At 42.4% G+C, this 16,132-nt stretch overlaps 2 protein-coding genes across 23 annotated transcripts in view; one reads left to right on the top strand and one right to left on the bottom strand.

Moving 5' to 3' along the window:
* The window catches only part of Pcmt (Protein-L-isoaspartate (D-aspartate) O-methyltransferase), a 19,609-nt gene extending 3,477 nt beyond the window's left edge, over window positions 1–16,132 (top strand). For 4 of the 22 annotated variants that reach the window (XM_065435015.1, XM_065435013.1, XM_065435029.1 and 1 more), the window contains 5 exons: window positions 2,399–2,519; window positions 3,585–3,670; window positions 4,765–4,937; window positions 7,556–7,660; window positions 12,534–12,699. In XM_065435015.1, coding sequence (XP_065291087.1) covers window positions 2,399–2,519; window positions 3,585–3,670; window positions 4,765–4,937; window positions 7,556–7,660; window positions 12,534–12,681 — 633 coding nt within the window. In that variant the 3' untranslated portion in view covers window positions 12,682–12,699. Of the gene's footprint in view, window positions 1–2,398; window positions 2,520–3,584; window positions 3,671–4,764; window positions 4,943–7,555; window positions 7,661–8,976; window positions 9,015–9,608; window positions 9,655–12,533; window positions 12,700–13,682; window positions 13,737–14,667 lie in introns of those variants that run through there. The other 18 variants (XM_065435016.2, XM_065435030.2, XM_065435028.2 and 15 more) reach the window with 18 other exon arrangements.
* Window positions 6,302–16,132, bottom strand: part of LOC135904358 (uncharacterized) — a 36,862-nt gene continuing 27,031 nt past the window's right edge. Inside the window, exon 11 of the mRNA XM_070521596.1 lies at window positions 6,302–6,319. The gene's annotated coding sequence lies outside the window, so the exon portion shown is untranslated. The remainder of the gene's footprint in view (window positions 6,320–16,132) is intronic.

Genomic DNA, 16,132 nt, shown 5'->3' with positions numbered 1-16,132 from the left:
TATTGGCATGCTTATCAGTTCTGCAGGAAATCCAAACCAGCCTCCCAGATGTAAGAGAGAAGTGTGGGACAGCAAGTGCCATTCAGTTATGTCTGAAAGCTGTTGTCATATTTTATGCTGACCTTGGCTTGGACAACATGGCATCTAATATTTGATGTAGCTTGGCAAGCTGGCAGTAGGTGTGAGGTGTTCACAGGCCTATCGTCGTGATCACACAGAGGGCAGCTGATGGTTGATTTTCTGTATAAATAAAGGTTTGAATATTGTGGAAGAAACAGTGCAGCTCACGCTTCCCTTTTCTTAATCCTCCAATTCAATATGTGGTACCAATCTGGTGTCGATGAGATGATGAATTCAAGTTATTTTAGTAAATTTTAGTCCTTTGTATGCTGGAAAAATTTCCAAAACTTACCAGGTTGACTTTTAACTTCCTTTAGAATACAGTGCAATGGTATTTCATTGGTAAACAGCTTCCTGTCAGTTCATAGACATTGCCAGAATTCATGGAGCAGTTGGTTATCAAACTTCAGAAATTTTTTAGTTTTAGAACAGGGTGTTTCAGTGAACTTTAGCCGGAGTTTAAAGATGTGCCAATGCTCTCTAAGACGACGTGACCAAATGCATGTTGCTCACTTTTGTATGTAGTGTGTCATGCTATCTTTTCATTTTGCTTAATTAGATAATTACTCAAGATTAATTAACCAACTTCTGAAGCAACGAAGCTAGGAAAAAAAATTCCAATTAGAAAGTTGCAGAGCGGTTTGCAAAACGTCTGAATAAACAGTTTCTATCTTTCTATCTATTAAGTATTAGTGTTTTTCAGCTTACTGTGGATGCCCGCGAAATACAAAAAACACTATGTGACATGTCCGCTTGTGCGTCGTGATTGCATTGCTCCCAAGCGTTCCACGCACAAATGAATGTAGCATTTAGCCGGGTGTGCTGCCGCTGCGTCTGCTTGTCACTATCATGAACCACTGCGAGGAAAGCACATCGCTGGCGTAAATCGCACAACCAACACCTTCGTCACTGCCCTGTTGCCTTTTAAGCGGCAGCACACACAGCTAAATGCTATGTTCGTTTGTACATGGAGCGTTTGGCAGCACTGCAGTCATGGCACGCAAGCGGACATGTCACATGGTATTTTCTTGTATTTTGCAGGCAACTGCAGTAAGCTGAAAAACACTGATACCTAATAGATAGAAAGACAGAAACTGTTTATTCGGACATTTTGCAAACCGCTCTACAACTTTCTAATTGGAATTTTTTTCTTAGCTTCATTGCTTCAGAAGTTGGTTAATTAAGCTTGACTAATTGTCTAATTAAACAAAATACAGAAGATAGCATGACACTACATACAAAAGTGAGCAACATGCATTTTGGTCGCATTGTCTTAGAGTGCATCGGCATATTTTTAAACTCTGGCTAAAGTTAGCTGACGCACCCTGAAAGGCAATCCAAGCTTGAAGCAACCAACAGCTTGCTCTTGTGCCTATGCCTAGCACGACCAAAGAGTGAGGATTGGCTCCCATCAAAACTGGTCCAGTGTAAATGGACCAGTGGGCTTTCTTGGGGGTGGAGAGACTTATGGTACCTTCGACTGGTTTCTACTGTGCTCCGACTTTGCAGCAACCTTTAAGCCTGCTTGGGCTCTGAGGATTGGAGAAGCCATGTGACTGAAATTGTCTGATCTCGGTTGTGATTCCAGCCCAAATGCGCGAATGCCTCCAAGAGCTTCAAGCTGGAGCATGACGCTCTGAACGACTCAAGCAAGGAATGTGTTCCAAGCACTTAATTTTAATCAGCCAATTGTAAAGCATACTGCCAGAGTGATCTAGAGTGCTCAAAAATGACCTGTTGATACTACCATTACTGTCAGCTCTGCCACCACCCTGTCCCACTGTAGGGGGAGAGAGAAGGGAGAAGGGGTGCAATAAGTCAATACTTGTGCGAAGGCCATTGGGCGGTGCCACAATCCCAATGAAACGAACGCGGAAAGTGAGTGGAGTGCACTGAGATGCAACTTGAAGAAAGCATGCTGACAATGTTGAAGCATACAGTGCTATAGTAAAACAGTGCCGTGCGAGTTGGTACAGGCTCATAGCTAAGAAACTGAGCACTAGCCCAAGGCGCCTCTATTGTCCTTGTTTTCATTTTGCGCTTGGTTTCTTAGCTGTGCAGTGTTTTTGCTTTTGTACTTCCTTCCAAGGGCCATGTCAAATGATGATGCAGTCGAAGTCCTTTGCATCAGGTGATCAGTTTGCTTCTGCTCTTGATGCAAAGTGTTTACCTAATCTGCCTTGAATTTATTACTTTTCCAGTATAAAAAATGCTTTAACTGCTTGGACTAATTTGTCTAGACTTTTTTGTGCGTGAATTACAACTTTAATGTTGGCAGGTTGGCGAGACTGGTTTGGCCGTGGGCATTGACCACATTCCGGAACTGGTCAACGAGTCCATTGCCAACATTGAACGCGACCAACCAGAACTGCTTAAATCCAAAAGGGTCAAGATGCTCGGTATGTTCACAATTCTCGATTGTGACTGCACGGGATTGTTCGTTGTGTTCTGTTTTAGCACTGCGATCCAGAATGGTAGACCGGCAGCCAGCAGAATATACAGTGCTATGGTTATGGCGTCACATTGGTCACATGCCATTTGTGCTATCTCAACGCAAACGTGGCCAACGATATGAAAGGTGGCGGCAGAAATCAATCCAGGGCAGACTGCTTGTGGACGGAGTGACGAATGTGCATTGTGCTGCATGTATGCATCATGTGCCCCACAGGTTTAATGTGTGGATAGTTATCGATATCATGGACAAGTGTGCTGTATGTGTAAACTAGTTTGTCGCAGAGTTTTCATTTTCTTCTAAACTGAGTTATTAAAGTAGTGTTTCGTTCAGAGCAATGCGGCTTCCTGCTTCTGCCTATTCCTGGTCAAGGTGTTTTTGGAAGCCTGCAATGAAGCAGAGACGCTTCAGGTGTCATTGTTGACTCTTGCTTAAAATTTCACAACCATATTACGTCAGTTTGCAGAAAGGCTTTCTTTGTTATAAGAGCCTTGCTCAAAGCCAGGCAATTTTTTGCGGCCCACACCCTTATCATGTTGTACTATTATGCTTTTGTACACAGCCATGCTAACTATTGTATTACATCCCAGGGAAGTTCGTATGCTACTTACACTTGGCCCTTATACAAATGGCAAAAACAAGCAGTTCAAATTCTAACTTTCTCGTCCAGGCTAATGCAGTTTTTTGTCAACTAAAAGTTTTTCTTCCCAAATTATTCTGTACAGTGTTGGTATACTATTTTTTAAAACTTAATCACCACATGCTTGCTTTCATAACCTTTTCTTCCGTGACATTGAATTCCTTAGGCACTAATGTTAGATACAACATCTATTAAACCGCTTAACAATAAATTGAAATCATATTTATTTTATGTATAGTTCTTTTCTCCGTTTTGATCTGTTTTGATTTTTTGGAAAAAGAATAATTAAGGGAAACAGAAGTAACACAGCAGTGAAGTTCAACAGCAAATTGGCAGCTTCCTTACACTTCCAACAACCCTTTCTTGTTATAGTGGGAGACGGTCGCGAAGGGTATCCCGAGAACGCTCCATATGATGCAATCCATGTGGGAGCGGCAGCTCCGGACATGCCAAAAAAGGTCAGTGCTTTGTGTCGTAGCTGCATTCTACAGTGTATCTTTTCCACGAGATTAACAGGTGCACAAAAGCATACTCAATCGCAAGTCAGGGAAGAACGATGAGTTCTAGTACTAAGTGCTATTGCCAAGAGCTTAACGTAGTGCTTATAGAAAATGGGGTACACTGTATCTGTTGCATCTTTGACAGGCCTCTTTGTGTTAAACTTGAAAAAGGTCTCTTTGACAAGGTCTCAACATAGTACTGTTCTAGAGCAAAATGACGATGATGTTGAGATGAACAGAAAATCTGCAAATCAGTCGGACACAAGAGTCAACAGGGTAGAGGTGCGATGAACAGCTTCATGAACGTTTTGGCTGCGTTGGGTGTCAGTGATGTGTTTGCGAGTGCTGTGTTACACTTGATGGGAATGATAAGTCTGCTGCCACATTGGACAGTGATAGTTTTCCATCAGTTCTCTCGAGCAAGAGAAAGCAGTAGTCTGACATGCTGTGTGGCTGTCTGGCAGCAACGTATCATTGCATCGCCATCTCTCATGTTGGAAACAAAGCTTCACAAGTCTGCATTTCTGATGAGAGCAAACACACAAAGAAAATGAGAGTTGAAAGTCGTGGTAAGGTAAAGTACACTTATAAAGGCACCTTTTTTTTTTTGTGCTTGAGTCATGCAGTTACTCCTTGTGAAACTACCACAAATGTTACTCTTAAACTACAAGTGCGCTGAAATTATCTTTGGACATATCCACTGCATGAACAAACACCTCTATGTGCAATTCAAGTATTTTTGAGGGGGCTAAAGAAATTGGGCTGTAAGGGATTAAGTGAAACCTTATTTCAGGTAAGCATAAAAACAAGCACCAACTACTACAAGGGCACTGGTGTGCTTGTATTTCATTCGCTGTCTGCACGTGCAGTTTGCTGCCTTAGCAGGGGGACCCTTTGCTGGCCCATCAGAGGCATTGAGCTTGTGCTTCTCCACATAGACCCAATTCAAAATTTTCCTTGCTTATAAGGACTGATGAATATATTGAGGGTGTTCTTGTGTCAGGTGTGACTTCGCTGTAACGAGGTTTGACAGTTCTTGCATACGTTTGCAGCTGGTGGAACAGCTCAAGCCTGGTGGACGCCTGATCTGCCCTGTTGGACCAGCCGGTGCGAGCCAGACGCTGGAGCAGGTGGACAAGCTGGAGGATGGCACCGTGCGGCGCACCTCCCTCATGGGCGTCGTCTACGTGCCGCTGACGGACAAGGAGTCCCAGTGGCCTGGAAGGTGGTGTCAGTGCTCCTCACTTATCGCCATGCACAATGTTTCACACAAACATCACTTCAGGGCAATCTGGCGCTACAGTCATGTACCCGCCGTCAGAGCAATCACGTGAAACCCATGTACGCATCCTTGTGGCATTTGTGTGGGCCAGCATTGTTTCTGCTAACGCAGAACTATACTACAGCATAGCCTGACAGCATTAGTAACTATGTTCATTGTCCTAGAGCAGGACATGAATTGGTTGCAGAAAAGGACAAAGAAGCAGCAAGATGCGCACTGTGCTAACAAGTTTACTTCAGAGCTCATTTGCATTTCTGTACAAGGAAAAGCAATTCACTGCACATTTTTATAAACAAAACCATGAAAATTTTAACATCCTTTTTATTTATTTTTATTTATTATACCCTCAAGGGCCAAAAGTATCACAGAGGGGAGTGGCTGCAGCATACAAACGAAAATAAATGAACAAAAATACAGTGAGTAAAATAAAATAAGTTACAAACATATCTGATTATACAATTTTGGCTAGTGCTTTACAATATACTAAATAAGTGGTCATAAGAAACACATGCTATACATATATGAGCAGTTAGTTATATTGAGAAAAAAGAAAAAGAATATCTCTAATTATACAATGCTAGCTAAACTGGCTCGAAATTGTTGGTTACATATCATGTATGGATACAACTTTTTCGAGAAGGTGGTTCCAGTCAACAGATGAATGAGGCAATAAAGAATGGAAAAAAGATTGCGTGTGACATAATTCAAGACCATCTGTATAACACTGATCATTTCGAGGATATGTGTACTGTAGTTGGAAAATTAATTTGTTCATGTTGTTAGCATGCTTTTGCAGCCTGTGGCTACAGCAATACTTCGATTGGCTCATGTAAGGCTTCGCATATGTCATTAGCAATGGCAAACTATCTTGTCAACAAACTCAACGAGCCTCATGTGTCCCTTCTTGCTGCACTCTCTCTTAACAATCGAACAGGGAAAGAGATTAATACAGTAGTTGTTGGACAAATTCCAAAGCTTGTCTGGCTGAAAATTTTGTGCACTGAACAAATTCATTTAACTTGTGTTGTGCCACGTGTATGCACATGATTACCACCATTTCATTGCTTTCTTTATGGATCATTTTAGTGCTGGTGTTGGTGACCTGTCAAGCAATTTGGTTTGCAAGTTAGCTGATGCTTAGGGTAATTGGGTTCCAACAAACGAATGCGCTACTTACTGAAGCTAGTGTTCATGGAATGAGGAAAATACATGCCCAAGGTGTTCCTCAAATAATCTCACTTCTGGTAACTTAACAGATTGCAGAAGAAACCAGAAGGAGCTTCTTGTTGGCAGGGGACTTGTAGCACCATCACCAGGGTTGCCAACTAGAAAAAAATATTGCTAGTCAAGACGCCAAAAACTCTATAATCCCGTCATATGAGCACCGAAAATCCACAAAAATCACTAAATGCAAACAGTTAGAACCAAGTTATGTTTTATTGTGTCTACGTAAAACAATTGAAAAGTAATTACACTGGACAGAAAAGTCTATTTCCTTTTGTTCATAATAGAATAAAATACATCAATTATTAATAGTGAATGTGCTTTGTGTGACTGAAGTGTGAAACGCATTGCAAAATGAAACCCCAAAAGAAATAGAGTGAAAGAAAGAAGAAAAAACGATATTTTCGTGAACTACAATCACTGGCCAGAAAACAGGTTGAACTACGAAGTAGTGATTAACATTGGAAAAAAAATGTCCTGTTTCATGTTGCGTAGCGTCGCGCGTCCTTTGTGTGTATTTGGTTGCTGCCGTGGCTGAGTCAGTTCTCCGATGATTGATGTCATCATTGGCCCCGTAGACCTCCGTCGTGTCAATCTTGTAAACAACGTGCTTGAGCATCATGTTACTGAAGCAGCATTTATTGTTACTTCAGAGACCATCCGTGCACTAAAGATTGGAGAAACAAGAAATGCGAAGCAGACTGCTTGTGGATGGGGATGATATTTTCATCTTACTTCTAAGGGGCATGGATAAGCTGCATGTTTGGGACATGTAAAGCTGAAATTGTCAATAAATTTTATTTTAGTACCACAAAAAAAGGAAGAAACAAAGAAAAAGAAAAGCTACCATTACAAGAAAAACTGTTAAAAAATTCTAAATTTAGCAGAAAAACTGCTAAATTGGCAACGCTGACCACTGCTAGTCGTTACCACTAAACAAAACCCCAATGTTGATGCTATAACAGATACTACTTCTGGTGGCAAGAAATTCACACTCATTTCAAGTGGCATCAGACACTTCCTAGGATTGGTAAAAACTTGAGTGGCTTTGAGGTGGGTTTAGAAAGTCAAGCTTAAGAGAAATGAAGGATCATCCATAGACCCAAGAATATTAAAAACTTTAGTTCCAACAAGTCCACGATTCAGCCTTTGTCTTATGAACAATGGTTATCCTAAATGCATCAAAAATAGCATGGTGGTTTATATGACTGCTATCCAATTCAAGAACCCAGATTGAACTGGATATTCAATTTGTTGTTTGAAAGTTTAAGATATATGCGTACTCGCTTTTGTAAAATGCTCAAAACCTGCACGAAATTCTGCGCAATTTTTCTCAGCTCACGCAATCAACCCAGTGCTCATCGCCTATCAGCCAGAACAGCGAGGGCTTCGCGAACTCCTTCACAGCGCGAAGACAGCGACAGTACAACACACGAGCCCAGGTGCGCCATTATCCAAAAATGCGCTCTTGCAGGAGAACTTAGGTGTGCTTTGCACAGGCAAATATATCGCCCGATGATTTTGTCATCACTGAGCCAACTGGCTATGTTGTTGTCCATCACAATGTAGTCGGCAAGTTTGACGGTAGCATGGAAGGCCACGATTGAAACAGTTTGCATTTCCTGACAGCTTTCACAATGTAGGTGCGTCACATGTCCCGTGTTGAGCAGAAATGAAAAAATCCTGTTTGCACTGGCTGTACTGAAGGTTACCTGAATGTTTGCAGTGCAAAATGCAGAGAGACATTGGGGGTGCGGAGGATTTGTTTTCTTAATAGCACATTTAGTGCTCTAAAACCGTTGTGTTTCATAGCCCATTAATTTTGGCGATCTGAACATGTTGTTAAACTTCTCATAAAATTGCAGGGTTTTACAGTATTAAACTTTTGGCAACCTGTGACTTGTCCAAATTATCGAGAAAGCTGCCAAGTGACATTATGAAATAATGTGTGCATTTGGTATCATCAAGCCAACCAATTCAAATTATGCCATTTTTCAAGTTAACAATGATTAAATAGGTAATTTTCAGTTAATGAGCATCACAGGAAATAGATATCACTTTTGCATCCTTCAAAATTCGTCAGATGTGACTTGGTTCGCAGCAATTGAGTGGTATGCACAAATCTCACTTGACTTGGCTGTAAGCTTGGCTGAAAACACGGCCATAGTGCCTTTTACTGTTCCTTACTGTTTAACACTGCGTTAAATTCAGGCATTGTTATTGTTGGAAGTGCGCAGCATTCAAAGCTATAACTGTTGAGGTCAGTGTGTGTAGTTTACACATTGTGCTTCAGAAATTTTGGTGCATAAATTAAATGGCATGTCGCTAAGTCTGGGTTGCATTTGGTGGTAGCACTTATTGTGGATGAATGAGGTACTTCTGTGCTTTAGTCAACTAATTTTTCTCAGAGCTTCAGAACAGCTAAGACGGTAGCATTCCAAGTTCAAGTTAGGCCAGCAAGTTTAGGTAAAAAGCCATGGGGGTGTTTAGAAATGATGTGTAGTGTATATGGCAGAGTTCGCTTTGTTCTGATTGCAGTGCAGTGTTAGACTGATGCTCTAGCCCCAGGTTTTCCTTGAGTAATATTTGTGTGAAACTCGTTAAACGCTTTTTGCTGTGGACTTTTCTTTTGGCCTTGGCACATTCACTTTGTTTTTCGCTCTTCTTTTCTTTCTTTCTTTCTTTCTTTCTTTCTTTCTTTCTTTCTTTCTTTCTTTCTTTCTTTCTTTCTTTCTTTCTTTTTTTCTTCTCTTCGCAGCAAGCCTGTCAAGAACACAAGCACTGTAGTCTGAGAAGGTGTTGCATGTTTCTGTCATAAATGCGCTTGTGCAGATGGGTGCGTGCGGACTTCGTTGACAGACAGGAGGGCACGTTGCCAATGCATGGGGATTGCGCACGGTGAAATGCAAAAACAGTGAAACGGCTCAGCAGCCATATTAGTACTCAGTTCTAAGCACCATGCCTGGCCCTCCAAATCCGCCCCCCATCCCAACAAACACACACGCACACACGTACAAGCACGCACGTACACACACGTGCGTGCACATGCGCGCGCACACACACAATAATGATGTTAATGGGTGGGAATGCATGTGCTTGGATCAAGAAGGTTTAGCCATACCTGCCAACTCTCTCCAATTTTCTCTAGAAGAGTATGAATTTGAGGTCTTCCTGCAATTTTCAAGTTTTACAAAAAATGAATTTTGTTAACAAAAAGGTTTTGCCAGTCATTCTCCAACCATATCCTCTTCTGATTGTGAAAAGATGCTAGGGGGGGTACCTGCTTCAAGCAAGTTTTTTTTCAGACAAGTTCCTGTCCCAGGCAAAATCGACAGCAGCCTAATTGCTGAAAAAGTAACTGCAATCTAAAAACAGTGTGTTGCCTGTCAGTCTCTGCTGTTCCAAGGTTGCTGGTGCTTGTGTGCTGTTTCTAAAGGTAAATTACTCTTAATGAAGTGCACTTGTATCCCACAAAAGGTGTGTGCTCAGGGAAAATGTCTTTAAAAATACATGCTAACCACTGCCCACCCTTCCCACCCTTCTCCACCCCCTTTTGTGTCATGCTCACTAGGTAGTTATAAATTTTAACGTTCAGAGGTTGGAAGGTATGGTTTATTTTAATACCCATGACACACAAGAAATTCCCTATTTAGGCAGACCATTAATCACTTAGTGGTCCATTAATCACTTAATGGTCTGCCTAAGACCATTAGGCAGGCCATTCTCCAGCTATAGTGACCGTCAGAATGTGGGAATTAGCTCAGTCAGCAGCCATTCTGCTATGCTGCGAAATCGGGCCGTGCAGCGAGTAGCAATATAGTTCGTTGCTGATCGAGCTCGAGCAAGTGCCAAAACGTCACAATGTTCTTCTCCCATATGACCACCTTCTGTGTCATGACATCATGACACACATGCCCATCGGGAAATAAAGCAGAAACTGGTTCATAGTTATAGTTATTTAGGACATTCTGAGGCTTGGAAATATTTTTTCTAGGGTTTTGAGGACCAGAATCTTCATTTAACACAAAATAATGAAGCTAATAAGGAACATGGAGGATGCATTTACGAGGCAGGTATCTATGCTTGTTTAGTGCCTGATCATCTGGAGCATGGCATTGATAGTATTGTCACACGACACTATGTACTGACCTTCAGGTACAGCATCATATAGTGGGCACAGTAGTATTCAAGCCTCGTATAGCTTATTTTTAAAGCAAAGCTTTCTTTGCCTTTTACTTCAACTTTTCAACTGCTGTTGCTGCTGACATGCACGCCGCATCGGAGGGTGGTTCAGAGCGTGCATATACATGGAAGGAGCATGGCAGAGAGGAAAGGCGACGTGAGAAACTCGTTTGAACTTTTCCATCATTCATATTGATACTTGTTGTGCGCAAACAAACAGGGACGAAGAATAGGGGCAACACAAGGACGAGCGCTTCCTAACAACTGAGTTGTTAGAAAGCTCTCGTCCTTGTGTTGCCCCTATTCTTCGTCCCTGTTTGTTTGCGCACAACAAGTATCAATATGAATATGTTCCAACTAGGCCGACTCGCAGTTATGCTTTCCATCATGTCGCGTGTGCACAATGCCCCCTGGAACTCCTTGGCCGTCGTCACATGTCACATCAGCCTCATGACAGCTGTAATTATCCGTGACCCCTGTGAAAGCATTGCAGAAACTATAAATCTTACCCTTCTCCTAATGTGCAAGTCCTGAGGAGAGGTAGATGGAATGGTAGAGAGGGGGCAGGGAGAAGAGGCAGATAATGGGTAGAACCGGCGCAACTGCAAGATGAGTGAATACTGTAACAGCCTTGCCACTCTTTGCTCGCAATCCCCTTACAAGGTGGAAAAGTGGGACAGAGAAAAGGCAATGTGAAAAGATAAGAAAACACTACTGCTATAGACACAACAGCAGTTGCAGGCAAACCGAACGTACAGTAGGGTACATTTCTGCTATTTACGAAAAATAAACACCATGCAAATTTGTCAAGCGGGCAACTGACACAGGGCATACAGACCCATAGCTGCATTACAGAAGCAGTCGCGCATTAAATCAACACTTCTGAGCTCGCTGCGGCAGTTATGAGCTATAGCATTGCTCGACGTCGCAGGTTTGATCCCCACCACAGCAGTCAGGTTTCGATGGGAGTGAAATGGAAAAAGGATTGTGCACTTAGATTTAGGTGCAAGTTAAAGTACACTAGGGTATCAAAATTAATCCAGAGTCCACCACTACGACATGCCTCATAATCCGATTGTGGTTTTGGCATGTACAGCCCCATAATTCTGCCAACAACTCTGCCACGATGTGATGTGCTATTTGAGGCAATGACAATGCTCAATCTTCTCGTAGGTTATAAAAAATGGCACACAATGCCTCAAGCAAATGCATCTCCCTTTATAATACACAGACAAGTAGCAGTGGTGCATGCAAGGTACCATCGACCATTTACCATAGACTCACTACTCTGGTATTGCACAAAACACTGAAGAAATTAAACAGTCGCTGTCAGCATTACCGCTAATTATCGTCAAAGAAAACAGCACAGAAAGTTTCGCTTACATCGGTTCCCACAGTGTGTGGGATCCGCATAATTTTTTGCGTTTGCATTGAACAATTTCTTTCAGAACTGATATTTTTGTCTACTATACTTTGCATCTTTAACTCTCACCTTAAATTGGTGTCCCAGAAAAGTAAGAATATTTGGGCCATATATACAAGGAAGCAGCAGTCTTTGTAAGGCAGTTCCCTAAACAAAAGTCGCAAACCGGTCCTAAGAGACATGTGCTACTTGAAAGCTCATTTACTGCTGCTACAGCACTGCCTCTTAAATCCTTGCTTCAATTTTGCTTCTTAAATCTGCTGCAGTTTTCAGTTGCAGCATATTGGTGGCGCGTGTGCAGCCACGAATGCAAGTTGCTATTACTGCGGTAGAAGTCTGCATATAACACATGCCTGCACTTCACCTTCGAGGCACGTAAATGTCAAAGGCACAGTTACAGGAAGCAGATAGGGCAATGTGCTGTCCTGTTGAGCACATTGTCTAGAGAATTAGGTGGTGTGATACAACCGAAAATTGTGCAGACATAAAATGGGAGTCAACCACCGCAAGACAGGAGTAGTTGAAAGTTGCCCAGAGAAATGGCTTTCATCCTGAAGTGGACATAAATTTAGGCTAATGATGATGATAGGTTATTGATTTTCGATGTGGGTGGCACAAGCGAGAATACAATGCGTTTTACGGCTTGTCAGCACTTTCTCTCAGCAGCCAGAGTGGATTCAAACACTGAGCGCGCTCTCTTGCTGTCCCAGGGGCGAAGGGCGCCAGTCAACCTGGTCAGTTGAAGCAAACGCGCCCACTGCTACAGCCCCGGCCTCGAAGAACGAGATAAGCGCGGCCCCTTCTACTCGCCTTACCGCCTCAATCGTGCCTGTGCTCCTAATAAAACTGGTGCTTTGAGCACTTTGTCAGACTGGAGAGCTTGGGTGGCTGTCTCTCTGCCGATTATCTCAGATGGTTCTCCTTGGAAAAAATGAGCAGCACTTTTAAGAGACATCGAACAACACCGGAGCTTGCAAATTTATGCTGTTGCTGCGCTTGCCTGCATGAGTGATATTGCATGTGCTTTTGCGCACTCGGCATGAGTAGTTTCCCTCTCTCCCTCATGCTCAGCCGCTCTGCTGACCTTGCTGTTCAGCTCTTCTGCACATATTCCGAAACCGTTGTTTTGTTTTTGCTTTGCTCCTGTTTTGTTCTCAGTGTTCTTTTTTTTATTATTGCATTCTCAACATTGCAGCACTTGTAAGTAGATGCTAGAGACTTGAAAGGCCAGTTTGTTTAGCAGTGTCTGCCTCTGGTTTATATTTCAGCGTTTTGAATGGCATTGTTATGCTGCACATTTTCCTGAGTACTGCATTGGCTACTGCATTGAGCTGTTGACAAATGAATTGTTCATATATGGTTTAAACTGCTCTGCTGCTCTGCTTTAAACTGCTGTGTGTACTATCTTGCGAGTCTCGCCACTGGAGAAGGTTCGTGTTCGTTTTGTATGACTAGTTCGGCTTCTATTCCTTGCTTAGGTTTATGCTAGTTGGAGACCTGCTAGAATGAATGTTACAGATGGCAAACAACATTGAATGACGGTGGCTTGCTGACGACTTATCAGCACATGCTGACCTATAGAAGGCTTTGCCTGCACTAACTTCACTAAATGCACTGCTTAGTTGCCAGAAATGTTTAACATTCATCTGCAGTGACTTTATAAAAATGAATATCTAGATTGTATCCTTGTGACATCAACCCTACAGTGAATTCTCCTGACATTTGCTAAAATTTGAGCCTTTCGCTAAAATTCACTAGATTGTCAGGTACTCAGTGCAATCTTTGTTGAGCAATGTCACCTGGAAAGATATGTTGTGCAACTGACATTGGGAGCTGTCTCTTCGTGCATTGGTGTCCAGGGTTGTCTGCACCACGCTGTAAGAGATGAACTCCCGGTGGCTCACCCCTAGCAGGTAAATTGTGGTGTCTAAACCTATGCGTGTGCGAAAATAACTGAGCATGCCTGTGTAGTGTGATAGCACAGCATCTAGATAACCAAAGAACCATGTTGAAAGTGTTATATGAGCATGTTAAATTTAAGGCCTTTTTACCTCGGTTCTTGCTTTATGTTATCTTTCCAGCATACTGAAAGGTATATTGCAGATAAGCTTTATGTTGCTTGGCCAAGTAAGTAGCCGTCTAGCTGCTTAAAGCTTACTTTTTGTAGTGTATTTTAGTGTTGCACTAGCTTTAGTGTTGTAGAGGCTCTGCAAATGTCTTTAAAAAACCTTGAGGATGTTTGACATGCTGAACAATTGTGTGGCATGAGGCTACCATACTGTCATAATGTATTTTGTCCATAGTTTTTCAAAGATTAGCTTTCCCACCTCGCCTAACTGATCCTGCATTGCAATATGATAAGGACATAGTTGTTAGAATGTGCAGTAATGTCACCTGTTGGTAATTTTGTTTAACTATGAGCCTCATATGTGAGGCTCATACTTGTTGGGGGGCTAGTTGGTGCATGTTTCCAGAAGAGGGTTATAGCGCCGAAAAAACACAACACACAGCAAGCAAGACGGGACAGGCGCATGTCCCGTCTTGCTTGCTGTGTGTTGTGTTTTTTCGGCGCTATAACCCTCTTCTGGAGCCTCATATGCCTGTCAGTGGGCATTGTTGGTAGACATTGTTGGGCGCACATCTGTTAGTAAAGGATGGTAGACCTTGTTAGTGAACACTGACAAGCTATGTTGATAAGCATTATTTGTAGACAGTGATGGTCACGCTACATATTAGTAAATCAATGCCAAGGTTTGTTCTACCAAGGTCCCCATGTGTAGGTGGCTTCAACTGAGCCGACGAATTGACATGCGTCTTGTGTATTTTTGTGCCTGCTTTGCGCAGTGGCCGCCGTGATGAACTATAAGAGGAAGGCGGCAGCGCGGAAGTGTGGAGAGTCGTCGTCTAGCCACGCAGAGGCCGACGAGACCTAGTCCTTGTTTCTCTTCCTAAGCGACAACCCAAACAGGCAACAAGAACAAGCGGGGATGATTTTTCACCCCAAGTCGCTTAAAATGGACGCCTCTCACAGTTGATTACTTTTTTTTTTTCTTGTCTTGTCCCGCACGTGTGCCAATTGTTGCAGCCTTATTTATGGACTCGACAATTCCTCACCGGCTTGATGTTGCAACGCTGGACTTGAATGGCAATTCCCCATGAACTGTTGGTTCAGGTGTGCTGAGAGACTGGGAGATTTGTGTGGTTGTAGTGGGTGTGCTGGAGACATGAAGAGGGCCAACGCCATCAGTTTTGTTCCCACGTTTCCTCCAATAGTGTAGCATTTGAAACAAGCTTTGGCAATGTTCTTCAGCTGAAGCTGAGTGTGCCCCACTTCTTTTTGTCATGTTTTTTTCTTTCTTTGTGCAATGAGTGCTAGCCAGGCCCACCTTGTGGCAACACGACATGCAGCATTTCAATAAACATCATTTTGAGGGCTTCTTACAGCTGTCCTTTGAGCATAGAGTTGAGTGGGTCTCTTTGTCACCCTGGACCACTCACGACTGCCTGAGCCTCTGCTTTCATCCAATGAGGCTTGACGTATGTAGCATCTCTGGCAGTCTGTGGCAGTCAGAGGCAATGAATCAGAGAGATCTGGTGGTCTACCAGTGCTATTGAGATGTGTAGCAAGTTCACTGAAGTGACTGGGTTGATTTGGTGGTTGTACTCATGTTGTTATTGGTTGGGCCTTGATACAGAATGGGCAAGTGAATGGCCCGGTGATTTCAAGTGGGCAGGGAATCATTGTTGATGTTGTGGTAGATGTGTTTCCTTGTGATCTGAGGTTCTTTACTGTCTTATATGTGCTTGGGAAATTGTGCACCATTTTATTTCTCATTGGAAAGAAAATGTCAGTGCTGTCAAGGATCAAGATTTGTCGACTTTTACTAAAGGAGTTATTTTTATCCTTTAGAAGAACAGCCTCGTACAGCATAGTATAGTCGTTTTGATGTGTTTGTACATCTTTTTATATAAATATATATATATGTGTGTGTTCTTTTTTTGTCAGAAGAAAAGCTGCTATCTTTTTTCTAGTTATTTTTTATTTATTTTTTTGTATGTGTGGTGTGTTTCTGGCACACCAAAATGTCTAAAAGTGAAAATGGCTGGAGTTCCCTAAAATTGATAACTTATCTTTTTATACCAAGTAAATTTTGCTATGCAATTGTTCTTTGAATCCATCAATGTTTGCTTAGAAAGCTTTCTAGCTTTAGCCACTATCTGAATGAATGCATACAAACAGTGTACTGAATGCATTGCACTGAGGTCAGGTTGCTCTGCTGAGCTTTAAATAAACAATTGGCATTTCCCA

This window comes from Dermacentor albipictus, chromosome 7 (assembly GCF_038994185.2).
Source record: "Dermacentor albipictus isolate Rhodes 1998 colony chromosome 7, USDA_Dalb.pri_finalv2, whole genome shotgun sequence".
NCBI classification, from domain to species: Eukaryota; Metazoa; Arthropoda; class Arachnida; order Ixodida; family Ixodidae; genus Dermacentor; species Dermacentor albipictus.
This window is presented reverse-complemented; position numbering and strand designations above follow the sequence as displayed.